This window comes from Xenopus tropicalis, chromosome 7, assembly GCF_000004195.4.
Source record: "Xenopus tropicalis strain Nigerian chromosome 7, UCB_Xtro_10.0, whole genome shotgun sequence".
Classification (NCBI taxonomy): domain Eukaryota; kingdom Metazoa; phylum Chordata; class Amphibia; order Anura; family Pipidae; genus Xenopus; species Xenopus tropicalis.
This window is the reverse complement of record NC_030683.2, coordinates 57,742,106-57,765,915: the sequence shown is the minus strand read 5'-3', so window position 1 is coordinate 57,765,915 and position 23,810 is coordinate 57,742,106. Positions and strand designations below refer to the sequence as shown.

General features: G+C 39.8%; 1 protein-coding gene across 6 annotated transcripts in view; it reads right to left on the bottom strand.

The window, feature by feature from the left end:
- Positions 1–23,810, bottom strand: part of tcirg1 (T cell immune regulator 1, ATPase H+ transporting V0 subunit a3) — a 73,386-nt gene that overhangs the window by 34,287 nt on the left and 15,289 nt on the right. For 4 of the 6 annotated variants that reach the window (XM_012953599.3, XM_031905099.1, NM_001016849.2 and 1 more), the window contains 5 exon segments: positions 21,694–21,923; positions 10,535–10,623; positions 9,167–9,293; positions 8,559–8,641; positions 8,374–8,467 (listed from right to left, as the gene is read on the bottom strand). In XM_012953599.3, the coding sequence (XP_012809053.3) occupies positions 8,374–8,467; positions 8,559–8,641; positions 9,167–9,293; positions 10,535–10,623; positions 21,694–21,923 (623 nt within the window). 6 annotated transcript variants of the gene reach the window in all.

Here is a 23,810-nt window from a genome sequence, read left to right as displayed (position 1 = left end):
TGTACCATCGCCTTTACCCAGGTGAAGCCACTCCATGCCTATATGGACTCCTGAAAATACACAAAGAGGGAGCCCCTTTGAGGCCAATTGTCAGCAGCATTAACTCTGTGACTTATAACATTGCTAAATACATGGCCAACATCTTAGCTCCCTTAGTATAAAACACAGTACACCACATTCAGAACTCCATGGAGTTAAAGCTGGCGATCGATGGTACAATGGTGTCCTATGATGTAACATCTCTGTTCACATGCATACCCACTACCGAGGCAATTGGAACAGTGAGGAAACAGCTGAAACAAGACACCACCCTTAGCAGCAGAACTGAGCTGACCCAAGAACAAGTTTGTTCCTTACTGGACCTATGTCTCAATACCACTTACTTCAAGCACAAGGAAGTTTTCTATAGACAAAAACATGGCTGTACCATGGGTTCGCCTGTGTCTCCAATTGTAGCGAACCTTTACATGGAACAAGTGGAAAAGAAAGCCCTGGACACCTTCAAGGGAACAACACCAAGTCATTGGTTCAGCTATGTGGATGACACTTGGGTCAAAATTAAAGCACAGAAGGTTCCAGCCTTCACCAAACACATAAACAAAAACATCACGTTCACAAGGGAAGATGTGAAAGACAGCAAACTGGCTTCTTTGGACTGTGCTATAGTTATCAAACACGGTGGGGGGACCTGGATATTGAAGAATACAGGAAACCCACTCACACAGACCAATATTTGCTGTTAGATTCCCACCACCTTTTGGAACATAAATTGGGTGTCATTAGGACTCTACATCATCGGGCTGAAACTGTGGCATCCAATGCAGAGGCTAAAGAGAAGGAATATAAACATCTAGAAGGAGCTCTGAAATCTTGTGGGTACTCAGACTGGGCCTTTATCGAAACCAAATCAAAGACTAGCAGAAAGACCAGACCAACAAACAGAAGAGAGGAACACAGCAGGCGAAGTGTTGCTGGAACATCAGAAAAACTTAGGAGAATTTTTAACAAACATCGCATTCCTGTGTTTTCAAACCCAGCAAGACAAAAGTTGGTACACCCTAAAGACTCTACACCAAAGCACATGAAAAGTAATGTGGTCTATGCTGTCCATTGTAGTGAAGAGTGCTCTGACTTATACATTGGAGAGACAAAACAACCTCTCTGTAAGAGAATGGCCCAACATAGGCGGGCAAGCTCCTCAGGACAAGACTCGGCAGTCTATCTACACCTCAAAGGAAAAGGACACTCTTTTGAGGACAGTAACGTGCATATTTTGGACTAAGAGGACAGATGGTTTGAAAGTGGTGTTAAAGAAGCCATTTATACCAGCCTGGAAAAACCATCCCTGAACAGAGGAGGGGGCCTGCGACACCGCTTGTCATCAACATAAAATGCCGCTTTGACATCCTTACCCTGGAGGTTTCACAACAGTTCACATTTCCAGTCATGTACTTTGAAGGATTAACACCTGCATCAATGAGAATCATGGTACCATTGTAACTGGATCATACCTTCTTACACCTGTCAGTTCCAGCTAACACCTAACTAAATAAGTTCAATGTAACCATAGTGATTGGATGTCTGTGTCGGATGAGCGGTGAAACGTCAAGAAAAACTCCAGTTGTTTTTAGACTTCTACTAGATACTGTATATCATGACCTGGATGAATGAGAATCTTCATAGACACAGTTCTTGCAAAATTCTAATATTATACCCAAGGCAAGGCCATCCTTAAGATGCAGCATTAACTCTGTTTATATACAGCAAATGGAAGGTACTAGCTCAGAGTACATTGCAATACTGTTTCATGCCTCTGAAGTGCATATGCCTAAGAGCTGTTCTGTCTCTGGACTGGTACAGTAAATTATATGAATCAGGTACATAACATGTACCTTTTAAAGTGCTGGGTTTTATTTACCCTTTCTGTATGCTGATGATATCGAAATATACTTTTCAACCCCTTCATTAACTGAAATTGAGACTCAAACCTCTAATTGCCTTCTAGCAAATGCAATCTCCAGTTGGATGAACCAACGCTACCCAAAGCCAAATGAGTGGACAAGATCTCCCAAATGTGTAGAGGGAGAATAACAATGGCCCAAGTACAGAGCCTTGCAGTACCCCTACATTAAGTGGAAGTGGAGATGAGGTTTTGTTGCCGTAAGAGACAGTGAGAATAGGCTTGACACAGGCATGTTTGAACAAAGAGGGGAAAATTCCAGAAGCCAAAGAAGAATTGAAAATGTGAGTAAGAGCTGGAGTATGTTCAGCAGCACAGTGTTTAAGCAGAGAAGAAGGCATTGGGTCAAGAGAGCAAGTTGTGAGCAGAGATGACAAGAGAAGCCAGGAGACTTCGGAGGCAGATACAGGCCAAATACCCAACCGTATCTGAATTCTAATTAGCATATGCGCAGGCGTAGCAAAAATTTTTTGCCCCCCCAACATTTAAAGGAGAAGGAAAGGCAAAGTCACTTGGGGGTGCCAAAATGTTAGGCACCCCCAAGTGACTTTAACCGCTTACCTCGTACCCCGGGCTGGTGCCCCTGTTCGGAGAAAACAGCACCAGCCCGGGGCACCTGGAGCGGAGCACTTCCTCCTTCCGGCTTCCGCTTTCTAAAATGCTGGTAGCTGGGCATGCACAGTAGAGCGAAAAAGCCGACTTTAATGTTTAAGTTTGGCTTTTCACTCTACTGCGCATGCAGCGAATCACAAAGGAGGAAGCGCAGGCAGCTACCCCGGGCTGGTGCTGTTCTCTCCGAACAGGGGCACCAGCCCGGGGTAAAAGGTAGGCGGTTAAAGTCACTTGGGGGTGCCTAACATTTTGGCACCCCCAAGTGACTTTGACTTTCTTTTTCCTTTAACCCTTCTGAATGCTAATTACCATATGCTAATTTATGCTCATTCGGTTCAAATGGAATCCTGGATTCAGTGCATCCTTAATAGAAAGAGATATGACATGCAGAAGGGGACTGTGGGAGGTGAAGCTGGTTTTTGTTGGTAGGGGTGGAAATATGATTGAGGATGGACTTTGCTGATTTCTTCAAAAACAAAGTAAAGACCTGGGGAGAGTGCCAAAAGTTAAGTTTAAGTTTGAGCTGATCTGGGATACAGAAAGGTATTGAATATAGAAAACAGGTGTCGCGGGTTGGATTTATCATTGTTTATAAGGGTATTGTAGTACTCCTGTATAGCCTTGTACAATGTATAAAATCTGCTCGAGTACGGGATTTCCTCCACATGCGCTCTGCAGACTTTGTACAGGAGCGTAAAAATTTGGTTTGAGAATACAGCCAGGGGCGTGGGTTTAAACCTAAATATGCTTGGGCTGGAGGGGTGCAAATGAGTCAGTGGTGGAGGCTTCTTTATGGTTGCACTTTCTAACCGGTGTCAGACGTCTCCTTAAAAGAAGGAAAGACTGAACCTGAAAGAGTGAGCTAAGGTCAGGAGGTCACAGTGGGGAAGGAGCGTGTGAAACAAAAAATGTAAACAGATGATGGTCGGAGAAGGGGAAAGGGACATATTTTCAGTAAAGGCTTAATCCAGAAAGTGGCCATCCTTGTGCGTTCAAGTGTTTGTCCACTGCTGGAGTTCAAAGGAGGAAAAAATGTGAGGGCTTAGGTTGCGAGGGATCATCAATGTAGGAGTTGAAATCCTCAAGGGTGACTGCAGGGATGTTAGTACAGAGGAAAAAAGATAGCCAGGTTTCAATGTCAGAGAGGAAGGTACCAGGAAGAGAAGAAGGCTGATGGAAGTCTGTAAATGACAGCCACCCATACAGAGAGAGGATGAAAGATTTGAAGGGCATGCACCTCAAAAGAGTTAAATGAAAAAGCTGGAGGAATAGATATAGGTGCGGCCAACAATGAGGGGAGAGGAGAATTCCAACTCCACCACCGTGTCCATGATGTGGGAGTCAAGATGCTGTAAAATGCAAGTTTTATCTAAACCACTAATTTCAGCAAAGCTTTGTGATATGGAAATAAAATAAATATTTAGCAATTTTGAATTCGGCAGAATGTGTACTTTTCAAAAATGTATTGTTTTCTTAAGTAAACCTGATGATTTTATTTTCCATGTTTTATCTTGGTGCTCAATGACTTGTGACATATAAGCTATAAAATGCTGTAAAATGTAAAAGTTTTGAGGTGATTTTTTAGAAATTTGAGTAAATAAATTAAATGTAGAAATGTTTTGTGGTTAGGTAGTGTGGTATAGAAACACACATATACCCAAGTAAATGTACTGATTTTGCAGTAGTTGAAATAATTCCCACAAGAGTTTATGTGGCTATTTTTATTGTGGGGTCACATACAGTGATAATACTATGCATACTGGTAATTCTTGCTCCAGATCAATCCTTCTGGCATCAACTAACAACAGAGGCTTAGGGATACCTTCACTCCAAAAATATCATGAAGCTGCATCTACGCCAATTACTAGCTTGGTCACACTGAGACTCCACAATCAAATGGGACCAAAGTGAAAACTTGTTCTCTACCGATAAACACCTACATTAAATAATCTGGTCCACTATTAAGCCCCTAATGTTGACCCCAAACTGTTAAGCTCGACTACCCTTACCTTTATGCATTTGGAATAGACTGAAAATCGAACATGGACATCTCCACATTCTTTAAATACCATCAAAACCTGAATTTCACCCCGGGTCTCAATCTTCTATAATACATGAGCAGCAACAAATTTACATACTATCAAGGATTTTCTACTAGTGATGGGCAAAATAATTCAGCAGGCATGGATTCGCAGCACATTTCTGCGTTTCGCTATTGGCGGATTATTTCACAAAACGGGAGGTAAAATTTGTTACGTAAAAATTAGCTGCACAACAAAAAACTCTCACCAACTTAAAAAAAAAAAAAAGTTGCCACTTTTCTTTATGCGTACATCATTTTTATTACACGCACATAAAAATTGTTGTACATGTGATATTTTCGACATTTCTCAAAGATTCATGAATCTTTTGGCAAACCGAAATGGGACAGATTTGCTTATCACTATTTGCTGCATAATATAACACACTCAATGTTACATTTTGTAGATATTGTGGACAAATCACCTAGAACATGTTTAAATATTTTCAACTCCAGCATTTTCTATTGCCCTATATTAAACAAAGGAAAAACACACCTCCCACCCTAGGTGGCTTACCTTAAAAGGTCTGATATCACAGCTATATAAACTCCTCACTGAACCATTAGAAGACTCTCTCCCTCAACATTCTTATATAGCTAGATGGCACAATATTATACGTAAAAACTAACTAATGCAAAATGGTGTCAGATTTGGAGTAACTTGTACAAAGCAAAAGGAACACATGTATAAAATTAAGATGTTTTGGCATCACACACCTGACAAACCCTTCCCCAACTACTCCCCTTCCTGCTGGAGGCTCTGTGGACACATAGGAATTTTGAAACATATATTCTGGGACACTATCGGCTCCATAATAAATACACTTGTTCCAGCTCGACTCCAGAGGGGCATATATGCTTGGACAGCCTTTTTCCAACTTGCCCAAACATCTCAAAATATTGACTAACCATATACAATACTTGCTTCAAATCACTTTCTCCCCCAACTACCACAGAGGTGCTACAAAGGGACAACAGTAATAGGGACATATTGATATCTGGCACATCTGGGAGTTCTGTGGACTGGCAAACCCACAACCATTATTGGACTTTCTCCCACATAATGAGATCTAATCTTGGACTTTATCCATTTCCAAAAACTTATTTTATTTTTACCAGTGTTCATTACTTCCTCGCTGTTTACCCAATTTTTGGTGCAAGTTTTGTTCTTTTTCTTCTCCCTTCTCTTTTTACATTTTTCTCCCTCTACCACTTTATCTTTTTAAGAATTTGGATCACCAGTCATCCTCATAGTACTCATAGTATTTACTTTGACCAAGATATTATATGATGCTGAATCTCTGTAAGCTATACAGCCTTGAGAGTCTTTAAATTGATTGCTAAATGTTCTTGTGAATTTCATAATAAAAATATAAGTTACAAAAAAAGGGGGGGGGGGTTTGCGATCTCAGCCTGGCGATAATAGGCCAGTAAATTTAACATCTGTGGTGGACAAGTTAAGGAATCACATTCAAGAGTATTTGAAAACACCAGTTTTGGGAAAAGATCAGATTCTGCACAGCTTCACTTCTCAAGCACATATAACTTCCCAAAAGCATGCAACTATAACTCCTTTTTGTTGTCCAATTCCATCAAGGATGTTGCATGCCTGCAGTAGTATCTTAACAAACTGGCAATCTGAGCAGCTACATGGCAAAAGAGATTTAGTGTTGATAAATGGTCATGCACCGTTGATGTAAAAATATGCAAGCCACTTATACCCATAATAGGACATAGAAGGGCCACTAAACTGCTTAAGGGGTTGGAAAGTCCCAGTTATGAAACCATTAAGAGGAGCTTAAGGGGGGAAATGAAAACTATATATAAGGAAATCGTATAATAATCTCTCTAGGACTTCCGTGAGAAGTATCCAGGGTCCTGTCTTAATATTCGGAAAGGGTTTTTTTACAGTGAGAGCTTTGAAGTTGTAGAATTCTCTTTCTGAATCAGTCATACTGTCAGATATATTATATAGCTTCAAGAAGGGGTTGGATGGCTTTTTAGCAAGTAAGGAGATACAGTGTTTTTGAAAATAGCTTAGTACAAGTTGATCCAGGGACCAGTCCAATTGCCATCTTGGGAGTCAAAAGGAAATTTTAAGAGGCTTCAGAAGGAGTTTTTGCCTTCCTTTGGATCAGCTAACAGTTAGGCAGGTTTAATATAGACATAAAAGGCTGAACTTGATGGAAGTCTCTTTTCAACCTAACTTACTATATTACCTTTTTGAAAGTCATTACTTAAATCTACTTTATTTAGTACACTGTACTAGGTTACAGTGTCTGACTGGTCCACAGGGATACCAGGAAAATTCCCAGTGGGCCCTCCTGCTTCTAACCATTTGGCCTAATTCGTGGTCATTACTTATTTTTCTATGGGAAAAAAGCAACTAAATATAAAGAAGAATAAATTATAGTATGTAAAGATAAAAAAAAAACTTTAGAGACTGAGTAAGAAGTAGATGAAAACTAGTTTGAAGAGTGGGCCCATGGTCTAAGGTTTTCTGGTGGGCCCCTGGCATGTCGTTAGTACTACTCCTTGTTTATTTAATAAAGCTGCATTTATGGTTAAGAACATCTTCTGTTAAAACAGCTTCTTCTCTGTCAGGTATGCACAGAAGGCTCTCCTCTTCCACTAGACAGATAAGAAGAGCTGAACAGGAAGAGGGGGCGAGGTTTCATGCTGTACCAGGAAGAAGAAGAAGAAAAAAGGAGCTGGAGATCTCAACTTACAAATCAGAAACCAGATCAGACTGAATGCAGGGACTAAGGTATGTTATTCTGGGGGTTGTTTAGAGTGATTTTAAAGATAGGGGGAAAAAAGTTCATTGTAGAGGGTTAACCTCCATGAATATTTAACCCTTTTAATACAGCTCAAAACTTTGTCCTTGCAGCAGACAAGATTATTAACCTCAAGTATCACTAGGTCTTCCTCCATCAAGAATTTGATCCAACTGTCCTATTAAGAGTTTAAGTTGCTTTTGTATTTTTACATTCCAGGTGCAAACACTACACTTCTTAAGAGTGAATCTCATATGCCACTGTGCTGTCCAGATTGCCAGTTCCCCCTGCAAGGAGTTCACCACCTAGATGGAATTAATTAAATTGCACATCTGTGTGTCAGTTGCAAACACAAATACATTACTTAAAATGCCCACCCCGGTGGAAAATTAAATAAAAGGGGCCCAGTACAAAACCTTACACCAAGCAAAGAATAGATCATTGATAACCACTCTCTATACACAATCCTTTAACAAGTTTCCTATCTATGTGCAAACCACATTATCAAAACCAACAGAACTTAGTTAAAAAAGCAGTAATTTATAAGAAATTGTATCAAAAGCTTTGGCAAAATCACACAAAAGTAAAATCACACCTGCAAACCTACTGTTCAAGCCCCGACTTACCTCATCATTAAAAACTATTAAACTTGGCTGACATGATCTGTCCTTCATAAAGCCATGCCAATTGTTACTTATAATACCACTCTCACACTCTCCAGAACCTCATCCTCAGTGAGATTCCTTTCCAAACTAGCTAAATCTGAACAAAGCTCTCTAGGTATCCAAGGATGTATTCCATCAGGCCCCTCTGCCTTGTACCCATTAACTTTTATGTGTTATGTCCTGTATCAGCCATTGCCTTCACAGAATGAAGCAATCTCTGCCCTTGTCTTGTAGGACTTGAAAAAGACACTCTGAGCTCTAAAACTGAGCACCACTCACTTTTTGCATGTCTTGAATCTGAACCAGAAGATTTCTTAGTGTCTCAAGGCGTGAAGTTTCATCATCAGCATACGGATAAATATGACAGTGAAAACTGCACAAGAAACAGTAGTGAGAAACTATTTACTACAAAAACAGTAAGCAATCTCTGGCCTAGTCTGATTTAAGTGTATAAGAACACTCACCAGTTTGCAATCTTTTTGATCTTCTCTCCAATTTTTTCGCCCCAGTAGGAAATTAGAAATATAATTTGAGTGACACTCTCACCCTTAAAATAGTTAGCAAAAAGTTATAACTAAGACAAATGTTATAAAACATATGCAAATTAAGGTTGGCAACAAGTTAGGCCATTAATTCATACTGCTTAAGTGGGAAAATGTTTAACTGGTTTAAACAAGAACAAAGGCAATTTAAGTGGGCATAAGAAACCTTTTAGGATGTATAGACTCAATGTTCTTACAAAAATCTATGGCTTCTTTAAACATTTGTCTGCTGTTGGTGCCAAATGTCTGTTTTCAGTTTACAAAATTTAGAAACGTATAATCAAAGTTGCAGGCAGTATTTTTACCAGCAAAATACAGTATATTTTATGTTAAAATGTAGCCACCATCTCTCATATGTTTTTTTTTCTTCCTTGAATTCAGTGTTAATGTCTGCTCCTGTTGGTATAGATAAATTGGGCAGACTCAACATGAGCTGCAATATGGTACAACAAATAAAAAGCCTGTTTGCAAAGCTTTAGTATAAAGCAGATTTTAGAATCTATAAGGCAGTCTATTGATGTTGCACTTACAGTCACCAAATCTTCCATTGGCTCTGACATTTCTACAAAGTTGACAATCAGGTAACCACGGCAAGCCCGCCACAACAAACGTTCAAATGAGTTCATGCGCCATGGGTGAATAACACCTGCCATAAAGCTAAAAGAGATAGTTTTAGGAAAATGTAAAAATGCAAAAAAAAAACAGAGAAATTCCTTATCTACCTCAGTCTATCCATCATCTAAACCTTTGTGACTGTTATGTATTCACTGTCCTATTCACACATTCCTAGCTTAAACCCTTTGTAGACACTGTGCATTTTTTTTAGTATGGGACAAATAACAACTTTGTTTAAAATTTGTTGTGATCTTTTTAAAGGGGATATATAGCATACATTTTTACAATGCACTAAACCATGTAAAAAACTGTAAAATAGAAGGAAGTGCTTTTATTTTAATACCTTTGGGTTCAAATATGTCCATAACTGCTTGAAAACTGTGCTCTACCCAGACCTTACGCCAGCTTCCGGAATAGACTCTTCAGTATATCAGCTCAGAGCCGCCTGCTCTCATAGACTTCTATGACACCCTCCTCACCTACTTAAAGTGATGTGATTATTCATAGAATGGGCGGGGCTTAGCGAGCTCACAGGCAGTCCCTTCCTGCTCTACTCACTCCTTTTTTTTTTTAAATGCTGTCTCTCACAGCAGGAATGCACCTTCAATGTGAATTTCAGACCCCTCCATGATTTCTAAGTGGGAGAACTTGCAAAATCGCAGGGTGTTCAAATAACAAACAATCTGTTGTACATGTGGGGATTACTTACTAGCGATAAATCTGATCTATTGTAGGTAACTAATATTCTGAAAATGCAATTCATCCACAGCTATTGCATCTAGAGCTCACCAACTCTCCCCTCCCCAAACATCTTGAACTTTATGGTGGTGGTCCTTCTGCATATTGCCCATGTTTACACACATATACACTCTACACAAATTCTAGTTACACTAATGCACACTTTGACTTCTAAGACATCAGCAGGTAATAGTAAACAAAAATAATTTGCGATAATTTAACAGATTGATAAATTAGAAATAACTGATTAGACAATTTATTGGTAATTCATATAAACCATTAGTTAGTGTTTTACAATAGTTATACTTTGACACAAAAAAAAAAAAAACTATGGAAACCTGACCGGACAAAAATTCTGAGATTACACCTTTACTACTGCATACCAAACCAAATTTGATGCATTACATGAGTACACATAGGTGCAAGCATTCATTTTGGTGCTAAAATTATGCATTGTTAATTGTAAATAAAGACAATTTCTACAAATTTTAAAAACAGATGCGGGCATGTTTAAGCCGGTTGATTGTGGCAGACAGACATATTACCTGACTCTGAGGTCTTGTTTATTGACTACAGCAGGGTCCAGCAGTGGATCATCCTCAGACCTGTCCTTCCATTGTGCTTCAGACTCCAGCTGCCAAAAACATTAAACAGAAAAAGCACTGGATGTGTATCTGGAAAAAGCATGAGTAATCACAAATATTTTATATCTAGCGGTTATCCATAAAGCATCAATTCTATTCATTTTGGTCAAAGCGGAACATGTATTGCCAGTTTTTGAACATTTTGCACTGTTTCACGGGGGGACTTTTAGTTTACCCAGGAAAACAATATATCATGTAGGACAACCTAAGCTTTCAAAATATGGTAGAATTTTTGTGTAATTCCAATTCTGTAACAAGATATAGGTTTCTAAATGTCTAAAAATGAAAAAAAAAAAAAACATTTTCTATAATATAAACACACATACCAGAAATAAAAATTATTTTATGCACGAAAATACAAGTGATTTGGAAGTCCCATGTCTCCTGAACGTGCCAATACCAAATATATATATAGTTTTATGGAGGTCAAAAACTCCCAGCAGTACACTACCAAATTTCCAAAGCACTGCTTCAGAAAGCTGCATACTTTAGATTTCAAGGCCAAAAATTCCACTAACAGAAGGATTTTGTAAAGAAAAGATTTTGGGGAATCCAGAATAGGCCCAACTGTCTGTCTACTCCAAACTATCAAGTGGCAATCCTAAAGTTATTGGTTTTTATCAAAATTTGTGAAATTTTTTAAAAAATTGCTTCAAAGCTTCCATTCTATAGTATCTTATCTCCTACGGGTCATAAAGTAACCAAATAAAAAAACACTAAATATGAACGCCAGGGGTCCACTGAACAGTTTGATGTATAGGTATGGTATGTATGAGCCCCAATGTGAACATTGAAATCAACACATTTCAATCATTTTATGTGGGATGAAGCTAGTAAAAAGTACGCTCACCCCAGAAAGTCATATTTTTGGAAATTACATTCCCCCGAATCTAAAATGGGTATCCATGTCTTTCTACTCCACAGTACCCAAGCCACAAAGGTTTCCTAAATTTGGTTATATTGATTGACAGTTTCAAATATCAACTCAAAGCTTCCATTTTGCAGCAACTTATCTCCCACATAGAATTAGGCACCAAGATAAAACACCAGGGGTCCACTGAACAGTTTGATACCCAATATGTATAGGATTACCTAAGTATGTGGCATGTAGGGGCCCCAATGTGTACACTCACCCCAGGGTGACCCCTGAAAACCATATATTTTTGGAAAGTACACATTCTGACAAATCCAACATGGGTAAAGAAGACTTTCTACACCAAAGTACCAATCTGGAAAGCTTTCCTAAATTTTAAGGGTTTTTATGACTTTTCTGAAAAAGGCCTAAAATTGTTGCAATTTGCCACATTTATCTTACAACATTTATTACATATAATGACACATCACCCTAAATATAAATGCCAGAGGTCTACTAAACAGTTTGATGCCCAATATGCATACAGAAGTATGTGGTGTACAGAGGCACCCAAATGAAAATAGTGCATAGGAATTTTCTCAGCTTCCAACTCAGTTTCTGCAAAAAAAAGCCCAATCACCGTGTATTATGTGTCGTAAGACCCCCTAACTGTACATAAAAACCCAGAAAACCATATATTTTTGGAAAGTACACAGTCTGACAAATCCAACATAGGTAAAGAGTCCTTTCAACACCAAAGTACCAATCTGCAAAGCTTTCTTAAAGTTAGTGGTTTTTATGACATTTCAGAAAATTCCCTAAAATTGTTGCAATTTGCCGCATTTATCTCACACAAATTCTTGCATACAAAGGCAATTCACCTCAAATAGGAACACCTAAGGCAGGGGTAGGGAACCTATGGCTCGGTAGCCAGATGATGCTCTTTTGATTGCTGCATCTGGCTTGCTGCCAAATCTTTAATAAAAAAAATAACAGAGGGCATGGCCTGCGCTCAGTGGATAGAAGATGTGTTCTAAGCCTTAGAACACGTCTTCTATCCACCAAGCGCAGGCCACGCCCACCTCTGCATCACATCCGCATCCAGTATCCTTGGGACCCACCCTACCTTGCCCCGCAGCATCCCCAGCCAAACATATTGTATGGGTCTCATAGTTACATAGGGTTGAAAAAAGACCAGAGTCCATCAAGTTCAACCCATCCAAGTAAACCCAGCACACACAACCCACACCTACTAATCTATACACTCACATACATAAACTATATATACAACTACTAATACTAACTGTAGATATTAGTATCACAATAGCCTTGGATATTCTGCTTGTTCAAAAACTTATCCAGGTCCCTCTTAAAGGCATTAACAGAATCTGCCATTACCACATCTCTAGGAAGGGCATTCCACAACCTCACTGCCCTTACCGTGAAAAACCACCTACCCTGCTTCACATCGAAGCTCCGTTCCTCTAATCCATAGGGGTGACCTCTGGTGCGTGGATTGTTTTTATGGGAAAAAAGAACAGCCCCTATCTGCCTATAATCCCCTCTAATGTACTTGTACAGAGTAATCATGTCCCCTCGCAAGCGCCTCTTTTCCAGAGAAAACAACCCCAACCTCGACAGTCTAACCTCATAGTTTAAATCTTCCATCCCCTTAACCAGTTTAGATGCACATCTCTGCACTCTCTCCAGCTCATTAATATCCTTCTTAAGGACTGGAGCCCAAAACTGCACTGCATACTCAAGGTGAGGCCTTACCAAGGACCTATAAATGGGCAAAATTATGTTCTCATCCCTTGAGTCAATGACCTTTTTTTATACAAGACAGCACTTTATTTGCTTTAGTAGCCACAGAATGACACTGCCTGGAATTAGACAACTTGTTATCTACAAAAAACCCTAGATCCTTCTCATTTAAGGATACCCCCAACAAACTACCATTCAGTAGATAGTTTGCGTTTATATTATTTCTACCAAAGTGCATAGCTTTGCACTTATCAACACTGAACCTCATTTTCCAGTTTGCTGCCCAGTTTTCCAATTTTTTCAAATCGCTCTGCAAAGCAGCAGCATCCTGCATGGAACTTATAGTTTTGCACAATTTTGTGTCATCAGCAAAAATAGAACCATTACTGTCTATGCCCACCTCCAGGTCCTTAATAAACAAGTTAAAAAGCAAAGGACCAAGGACTGACTCTTGTGGTACTCCACTAACCACACTGGTCCAATTAGAAAATGTTCCATTTACCACCACTCTTTGTAATCTATCCTTCAGCCAGTTCTCTATCAAATTACAAATATTATGTTCTAGGCCAATATTCCTCAATTTGATCATTAACCTTCTGTGAAGTACTGTATCAAACGCTTTAGCAAAGTCCAAGTAGATGACATCAACTGCCATTCCAGCATCAAGGTTCCTGCTCACCTCCTCATAAAAGGCGACTAAATTAGTCTGGCAAGATCTGTTACGCATAAAACCATGCTGGCACAAACTCATAGTATTGTGAACAGCAAAGTATTCAAGTACCCTATCTCTTATTACCCCTTCCAAAAGTTTTCCTACTACTGATGTCAGACTAACAGGCCTATAGTTTTCAGGCTGAGAACGGGATCCCTTTTTAAATAACGGCACCACATTAGCAATTCGCCAGTCTCTCGGCACCATGCCTGAAAAATTATTTGAAGAGGCTTGGCAATCACAGTGCTCAGCTCATTTAATACCCTGGGATGAATCCCATCTGGTTCTGGACCTTTGTTTACCTTTACATGTTCAAGTCTCTTTTGAATTTCCTCCCGAGTGACCCATGCGTCAGTAGCTAAATTACTAGAACTGGGCATATTAAAAGGGAAGCCTTCATTAGCTGGCGCCTCAGATGTATAGACAGATGAAAAATAAGAGTTCAAAATTTCTGCTTTTTCCCCGTTCTCATCAACCAACTTACCCCCCCATGATAATAAGGTTCCCACCCCTTCTTGCTTCATTTTTTTACTATTCACATAATTAAAAAATAATTTTGGATTCTTTTTACTCCTAGCTGCAATATCCCTTTCCATCTTTATTTTAGCTTGCCTGATAGCTTTATTTGCTTCTTTGTACCTGATGAAAGTTTCCACTGTCCCAGCTAACTTGAATGCTTTAAAAGCACATTTTTTCTTACCAACCTCGACACTAACACTTTTATTCAGCCATAAAAGTTTTGCTTTGCGATGCCTCTCCTTGCTTACAAGGGGAATATACTGTTGTGTATACATGCAAAGCAATGTTTTAAAGATGTTCCATTTTCCTTCTGTGTCTAACCCTGTGAAAAGCCTTTCCCAGTTAACACATTGCAGAGATGCCCTTATACTGGCAAAGTCTGCACGTCTAAAATTGAGTGTTTTAGTTACTCCCTTATAGAGCTGTCTCTGCAGCATTATCTCAAAGGAGACCATGTTGTGATCACTGTTCCCCAAATGCTCACCCACACAAATGTTAGAGATGAGTTCAGAATTATTAGATATTACCAGGTCCAAAATAGAGTCATTCCTAGTAGGTTCTTGAACTGCCTGAAATAAAAAGTTGTCATTTAGCATATTTACAAACCTACTAGCTTTTTCTGACTTAGCCACCCCATTACTCCCGTCAATGTCCGGATAAATAAAGTCCCCCATAATAACAACTTGACCCAGTTGTGAAGCCTCCTCCATTTGCAACAATAGCTGTGTCTCATCCCCCTCATCTATACGGGGCGGTTTATAGCATACACCAATGATGATTTTCTTTGTGACCTTCAGCCCTACTGAAATTTCTACCCAAAGAGATTCGACTTTTCATTAGTAATGTCTTTATTACATGGCTTTAAATCTGACTTTACATAAAGACAAACCCCTCCACCCTTTTTAATCTCTCTGTCCCTCCTAAAAAGTGTATAACAATTTAAATTCACGGCCCAGTCGCACTTTTAATCCCACCAGGTCTTAGTGATACCAATTAAATCATAATTTTCAATACATGCACTAGCTTGCAGCTCCCCTAATTTACCCGACAAGCTTTGCGCATTAGCCAGCATGCAGCGGAGATTATTACTTCTCCCTCTGATGTTTACATTAGCTAACGGAGAGTTAGAGCTAAGGCAATTATGAGACTGTTTTCCTTGTAACGGAAGCTCCTTATCTGATAAACTATATGCCCCCCTCACTCCTCCCCCACAACCCTTTGCTAGTCCCACTGCCCCGTCTACACTAGCTTTCCTATAGAACTCTAGCTCACCCCCCCCCCCCCCTTGTCTAGTTTAAACACTCCTCCAGCCTCTTAACCATTCTCTCCCCTAGCACAGCGGACCCCCTTCCATTGAGGTGCAATCTGTCATGGCTGTATAGATTGTACCCCAAAGAAAAGTCAGCCCAGTGCTCTAGGAACCCAAACCCTTCCTTCCTACACCAAGACTTTAGCCACGCATTTAGTTCCCTAAGCTTCCGCTGTATCCCTAAACTTGCATGTGGCACCGGCAAAATTTCAGAAAAAATGACATTGGAGGACCTTTCCTTAATCTTAGAGCCTAGATCCCTGAACTCACTCTTTAAGGTCCTCCACCTACCGTTCATTTTGTCGTTAGTACCGATATGTACCAAGACTGCCGGGTCATGCCCATCCTCTCCCAATAATGTGTCAACCTGATCAACCACATGCCGAACCCTGGCACCAGGAAGACAGCAAAGTGTTCGGATGAAGCGATCCACTTGACAGATTACCCTGTCCACTTTCCTAATAATTGAATCCCCTATAACCACCATCTGTTTAGGCCTAGCTCTCCTCTCCTCCCCACCACTACTAGAGAAACTGGTCTCCCGGCTGTTAGAGAGATCAGCCTCATCTAGAACCGCCAGTTCAGAGTTCACACTCCCATCTTCTTCACACAATCTGGCAAAACTGTTGGGATGCGCAAACCCTGGAGCAGCCTCCCTTTTCCTTTTCCCCACACTAGATTGTCTAACTGTCACCCAGCTTACTGCCCTATCATCTGACCCCGCTAGCTCTTGTTCAGTAAGCAAGAGACTTCTCTCAAGATTGTCAATCAAACGCAGTGTTGCAACTTGTTCCTCTAGTGCTCTAACGTGAGCCTCTAAAGTGGCAATTCGCTCACATCCACAACAGAGGTATGCACTTTGGAACCGTTATTCCACAACTGCATACATGTGCACGGCTGTGCACGGAATTACATTTTAAAATATGTGGCGTTTATGGCTCTCAGCCAAAAAGGTTCCCGACCCCTGACCTAAGGTCTACTCAACAGTTTGATACCCAATATGCATAGATATATACCAAAGTCTGTGGTATGTACTGACCCCAAAATGAAAATAACGCATATTGATTTCTCGCCTGCCAACTCAGCTTTTGCATACAGAGCCCCCTGACAGTGTTATATGTGACATAACACCACTTTAATATACAGAAAACTCCAGAAACCATATATATTTTGAAAAGTACACAAATCCAACAAATCTGACGAATCCAACATGGGTAAACTTATTTTTCTACACCAAAGTACCACATGGCAAAGCTATGCTAAAAACTGATCAAGGATAAAAAAAAATGCAATAAAACCACAAAATTGTGCAAATTAGTGAAACAACAAAAAAGTCACATGACAGCGTGATTAGTGGTCAGAATATCTGATCCAATAGTCACGCTGTCAAAATAAAGTTTTTAGGGAAAAGAAATTAAAGACAAAGTGGTACAAAGGGACAAAGTGGGGTCCCTCAGGGTTCTGTACTAAGTCCACTTTTGTTTAACTTGTTCATAAATGACTTAGGGGAGGGTACTATTAGTAATGTATCAGTGTTTGCAGATGACACAAAACTCTACAAACCAGTACAATTGTATCCAGTATGCGGCATCCTTGTAGCAAGATCTTAACAAACTGGCAATCTGGGCGGCTAAGTGGCAGATGAGATTTAATGTGGATAAATTTAAGGTCATGCACCTGGGATGTAAAAATATGCAAGCCACTTATACCCTTAACGGGACTGCACTAGGCAAATCCATAGTGGAGAAGGACCTTGGAGTCCTTGTAGATAATAAACTTGGCTGTAGCAAGCAATGCCAGGCAGCAGCTGCAAGGGCCAACAAGGCTTGAGCTGTATTAAAAGGGGAATAGATTCACGGGAGGGTGTTATTCTTCCCCTTTATAGAGCGCTGGTAAGGCCCCATCTAGAATATGCTGTTCGGTTTTGATCTCCAGTGCTCAAACAGGACATTATTGAGTTAGAGAGGGTCTAGAGAAAGGCAACTAAGCTGCTAAAGGGTATGGGCTGTCTCAGTTATGAAGAAAGACTGGCTAAGTTGCTAATGTCGTGCCGTTATTTAAAAAGGGATCCTGTTCTCAGCCTGAAAACTATAGGCCTGTTAGTCTGACATCAGTAGTAGGAAAGCTTAAGGAAGGGATAGGGCACTTGAATACATTGCAGTTCATAATACTATAAGTTTGTGCCAGCATGGTTTTATGCGTAACAGATCTTGCCAGACTAATTTAGTCGCCTTTTATGAGGAGGTGAGCAGGAACCTCGATGCTGGAATGGCAGTTGATGTCATCTACTTGGACTTTGCTAAAGCATTTGATACAGTACCTCACAGATGGTTAATGATTAAATTGAGGAATATTGGCCTAGAACATAATATTTGTAATTGGATAGAGAATTGGCTGAAGGATAGATTACAAAGAGTGGTGGTAAATGGAGCATTTTCTAATTGGACCAGTGTGGTTAGTGGAGTACCGCTAGGGTCAGTCCTTGGTCCTTTGCTTTTTAATTTGTTTATTAATGACCTGGAGGTGGGCAGAGAGAGTACTGTTTCTATTGTTGCTGACGACACTAAATTGTGCAAAACTATAAGTTCCATGCAGGATTCTGCTGCTTTGCAGAGCGATTTGACAAAACTGGAAAACTGGGCAGCAAACTGGAAAATGAGGTTCAATGTTGAAAAGTGCAAAGTTATGCACTTTGGTAGAAATAATATAAATGCAAACTATCTACTGAATGGTAGTTTGTTGGGGGTATCCTTAATGGAGAAGGATCTAGGGGTTTTTGTAGATAACAAGTTGTCTAATTCCAGGCACTAATTCTGTGGCTACTAAAGCAAATAAAGTGCTGTCTTGTATAAAAAAGGGCATTGACTCAAGGGATGAGAACATAATTTTGTCTCTTATAGGTCCCTGGTAAGGCCTCACCTTGAGTATGCAGTGCAGTTTTGGGCTCCAGTCCAGACTGTCGAGGTTGGGGTTGTTTTCTCTGGAAAAGAGGCGCTTGCGAGGGGACATGATTACTCTGTACAAGTACATTAGAGGGGAATATAGACAGATAGGGGGTGTTCCCTTTAGATTAGAGGAACGGAGCTTCCATTTGAAGCAGCATAGGTGGTTTTTCACAGTGAGGGCAGTGAGGTTGTGGAATGCCCTTCCTAGTGATGTGGTAATGGAAGATTCTGTTAATGCTTTTAAGAGGGGCCTGGATAAGTTTTTGAACAAGCAGAATATCCAAGGCTATTGCGATACTAATATCTACAGTTATTATTAGTGGTTGTTTATGTATGTGAGTGTATAGATTGGTAAGTATAGGTTGTGTGCGCTGGGTTTACTTGGATGGGTTGAACTTGATGTACTCTGAACTATGTAAAGTATTAAGTTAAATAGCTAAGCAGCAGCATCTTTAATTATGCTGGTTCAGTATTTTTCTATTTCAAGGAGACTGAGATTTCCAGTTTCTATAATTGGCTACTCATAATCGGGACAGGGTGAAGAGAGAGTGACATCTAGTCCACTTCTATACTCTTCTAAAAGAGTTGCTGGATGGTTAGCTGTGGTAGCCTATGAAACAACACTAAGGTGTATATTATTATTATGGAGACAAACATCATTGGTGATGTTGCCCATACTAACCAAACAGATCTTTGCTTTTGTTTTCTAACTTATAGGTGACTTGTCAAATCTAATTGCCAATTGGTTGCTATGGGAAACATCATCATAATTATGACTTCCTTTCATAGAAGAGAGTTGTGGATGGTTGCAATTACATAGTAACATAGTAAGTTAGGTTGAAAAAAGACGTACGTCCATCACGTTCAACCATAATGCCTATATATAACTTTCCTAACTTCTAGTTGATCCAGAGGAAGGCAAAAAACCCCATCTGAAGCCTCTCTAATTTGCCGCAGAGGGGAAAAAATCCTTCCTGATGGCAATCGGACCAGTCCCTGGATCAACTTGTACTAACAGCTATCTCCCATAACCCTGTATGCTAAGAATCCATCCAGCCCCTCCTTAAAGCTATATAATGTATCAGCCTGTACGACTGATTCGGGGAGAGAATTCAACAACTTCACAGCTCTCACAGTAAAAAAACCTTTCTGAATATTTAAATGGAATCTCCCTTCTTCTAAACGGAGCAGATGCCCTCATGTCCGTTGGAAGGACCTACTAGTAAATAAAGCATTAGCGAGGTTATTATATGATTCCCTTATATATTTATACATAGTTATCATTTCACCTCTTAAATGACTCTTCTCCAGTGTAAACAGACCCAACTTGGCCAGTCTCTGGACCCTGTCTAATTCAGTAATGTCCCATTTGAGCACTGGAGACCAAAACTGAACAGCATATTCTCGATGGGGCCTTACCAGCGCTCTGTAAAGGGGAAGAATAACCCCCTCCTCCCGTAAATCTAAACCCCTTTTAATACAGTTCAAAACCCTGTATTCCCTTGCAGCTGCTGCCTGGCATTGTTTGCTACAACCAAGTTTATTATCTACAAGGACTCCAAGGTCCTTCTCCATTATGGATTTGCCTAGTGCAGTCCCATTAAGGGTATAAGTGGCTTGCATATTTTTACAGGTGCATGACCTTACATTTATCCACATTAAATCTCATCTGCGACTTAGCCGCCCAGATTGCCAGTTGGTGAAGATCCTGCTGCAAGGATGCCACATCCCGGATAGAACTGACTGGTCTGCAGAGTTGTGTGTCATCTGCAAACACTGATACATTGCTCATAATACCCTCCTCATTTATGAACAAATTAAAAAAAAGTGGACCCAGTACAGAACACTGAGGGACCCCACTGAGAACCAAGTACTCCAAGCAGAGAATGTATCATTAACAACGACCCTATGTACCCGATCTTGTAGCCAGTTTTCTATCCATGTGCAAACAACTTCACTAAGACCAACAGACCTTAGTTTAGAAAGCAGTCATTTGTGGGGCACGGTATCAAATGCTTTGCCAAAATCCAAATTGATTACATCTACTGCATCCCCACTCTCCTTCTTACTGACCTCATTATAAAAAGCAATAAATTGGTCTGACCTGTCCTTCATAAAGCCATGCTGATTACTGCTCATTATGCCACTCTCCAGTACATAATTTTGTATGTGATCCCTTAACAAGCCTTCAAATAACTTTCCCTCCATGGATGCATTCAAAAGCTTTTTTAAACGTCTCCCTGGGCATGCATTTCTGCCTAGCGTCTCAAACTGCATCTCCTCCAACCACCCATCCCCCCACGCACACACTGTGTTTCTGCGTTACACGCCGCATCGCCTTATTTAGCTTGTGGGGGTAATGGTGGAGGGTTAAGTTGCTGGAAGGGTTTGGGCCAGGGTCAGCAGGGCCCTGTTGGTGTTTTCCCTGGTTTTCCCAGTTCGACCCGGTTTCTGTCCAAGCTGCTTCTATTTTCAGTCCTGCTGGTCTGTAATGCAAGTTATTCTGATTTTTGCTGGTTTCACTGCAAAATGTCTGGTTCACAAAATGGGTGCTGGTAAATAACAGAACCACAGTAGTAGCAGATTGATCCCTATTGTTGGGTGCTCAATGGGCAAATTGGAGGACCCCAATTAAACTGGGCAAGCAAAATCAGTGCACAACTGAAAAGCTATAGAAAAGGAAAAAAAAAAAAAACAGCAACCATCCATTGTTTTTTTTTTGCCTCTGAATTTTTCTCATTGATTTGAATGGATTACTCCATATAAATAATGGTGGTAAATAGCAGGCATCATGAAATAAAATAAACACCTTTATAAATGTACCATTTACTTTACATTGCTTTTTAGACAGCTGGCAAGGCATGAAAGTTTAAAATAGTTAATAGTTTTTTTCCTTGAAAGCCAGACATCACTAAGCCACTAAAATGTAACTGTGAAAAGTTTAAATATATCTCTCACCAGTGGCCCAGTAAATCTCTGGCTCTCCCGAAGGATATTGGCATATTCCAGTAGCTCTCTCAAACGCTCTTGTAGAGTCTGTCGATTTTGAGACACCTCTCTAAGCTCTTTTGCCAGCTGCTCAGATTCTTCTTGCATTCTGATGGCATCTCTCGGTAAGGGAGCAGGCGGAGACATTTCAGACTCAGGAACTTGTACTCCAGCTTTACGCAATTCTCGTTCTAGGTATGCTGCTCCACAAATATAGAAAAAACATTTAAGTATAAAGGGTAAGTACCTATAAGGACCTAAATAAAACATGTTTGCAAAGTTTTATTATGAAAAAAAAAAATTAACGCATCACAAGAACCTAGTTACATAGTTACATAGTTACATAGGGTTGAAAAAAGACCATTGTCCATCAAGTTCAACCCATCCGAGTAAACCAACATTATATAACTATTTTAGGGCCTTTGGGGTTAAAAACATTCATAAATTACCCATACACCACAAAGTAATGCATCCAAAGTTTAACATATGCACAAGGAAAACTATTAATTTATCCAATAACAAGACCTACACCAGAAGTGTTCATTCAAGAGTAGTGATGAGCAAATCTGTTCTGTTTGGCTTTGGCAAAAAATTTGTGAAGCACGTAAAAAAATTTTTGGATCACGTCATTTTTTTTGTCACATGCGTCAAATTTTGTTGTGCATTTCATCAAACAATCCGCCAATGGCAAAACTAATCTAAGCCTGGAAAATTATTTCACCCATCACTATTCAAGAGTAGTGATGAGCGAATCTGTCACGTTTTACAGAAAAATTTGCAAAACTACACATAAGTTTGCAAAACACCAAAAAATTCACAAAATGCGGCTTTCACGCAACTTTTTTTTTGATGTACACTGCAAATTTTTGTCACGTAAATTTTTGCGGCATTTTTTCAGAATTTCACAGCAAATCAATGCCTGCTAAAAAAAAAAATCACATATCACTATACAAGAGTACAATAGGCCTTATCCAATTATCCAATTTGCCTGTTTAATTTATGTACAATATAGGATACATAGGGAGATTTGTTAAGGTTTATGGTCTGCCAGTTGGTATATTTTATATCACACACATTTGACCATCTGGCAAGCCAGACTTTCTTGTATCTATACCTAGGCACATATATGCATACTTTATTTAATTAATAGGATTTTACAGACTACCTAAATAGCCATGTTTCTCTATGAACTTCAGAGAGACAGAATGCCAATTATGAATCCTTTTTTATATTGTGTTATATTTATATTCAGAGCCACCATCAGGCAGCTACAGGGAGTACTCCAGTCATGGGCCCATAGCAGTGGCAGACCTGGAACTGTGCAATTGCAAAAGATGTGGGTGGGGCATGTGGGGGGTTTGAACATAACACGGGCAGGGTATTTGAATAATGTGGCAACAGCATTGGGCCGTGATGGGCTTGGGGGAGGAAGGTGCAGGGCCCTGTTATTACTGGTGACAGCAGATGAGGTTGAGGAACAAAAAACCTCTTAAAGGAACAGTAACACCAAAAAATCAAAGTGTATAAAAGGAACTACAGTATAATGTACTGTTGCCCTGCACTGGTGCAACTGGTGTATTTGCTTTAGAAACATTACTATAGTTTAGTAAATGAAGCTGCTGTGTAGCCATGGGGGCAGCCATTTAAAAGAGAAAAGGCATAGGTTACATAACAGATAAGTTCTGTACAATACAATGGTGTTTTATCTGTTATCTCCTATGTGCCTGTGCCTTTTCTCCTTTTTCCAGCTTAAATGGCTGCCCCCATGGCTACACAGCACCTTTTTATATAAACTATAGAAGTGTTTATAAAGCAAATGTGCAAATTTTACCAGTGCAGGGCAACAGTGCATTGTATTATGATTACTTAAAAACATTTTTATTTTTTGGTGTTACTGTTCCTTTAAAGGGGACCTGTCACCCTAAAAAATAATTACAAATTGTTTTCTATTGTGTTTGTCAAGCAAGATAAACTTCAATTACACTATATAAATTATTTTAAACTTATTTCCTTCAGCTCTGGAATTCATAATTGCAGAAAACAGGCAGGCTCCATTTTGTGGCACTGTTATTAAGGCAAGCTGTACA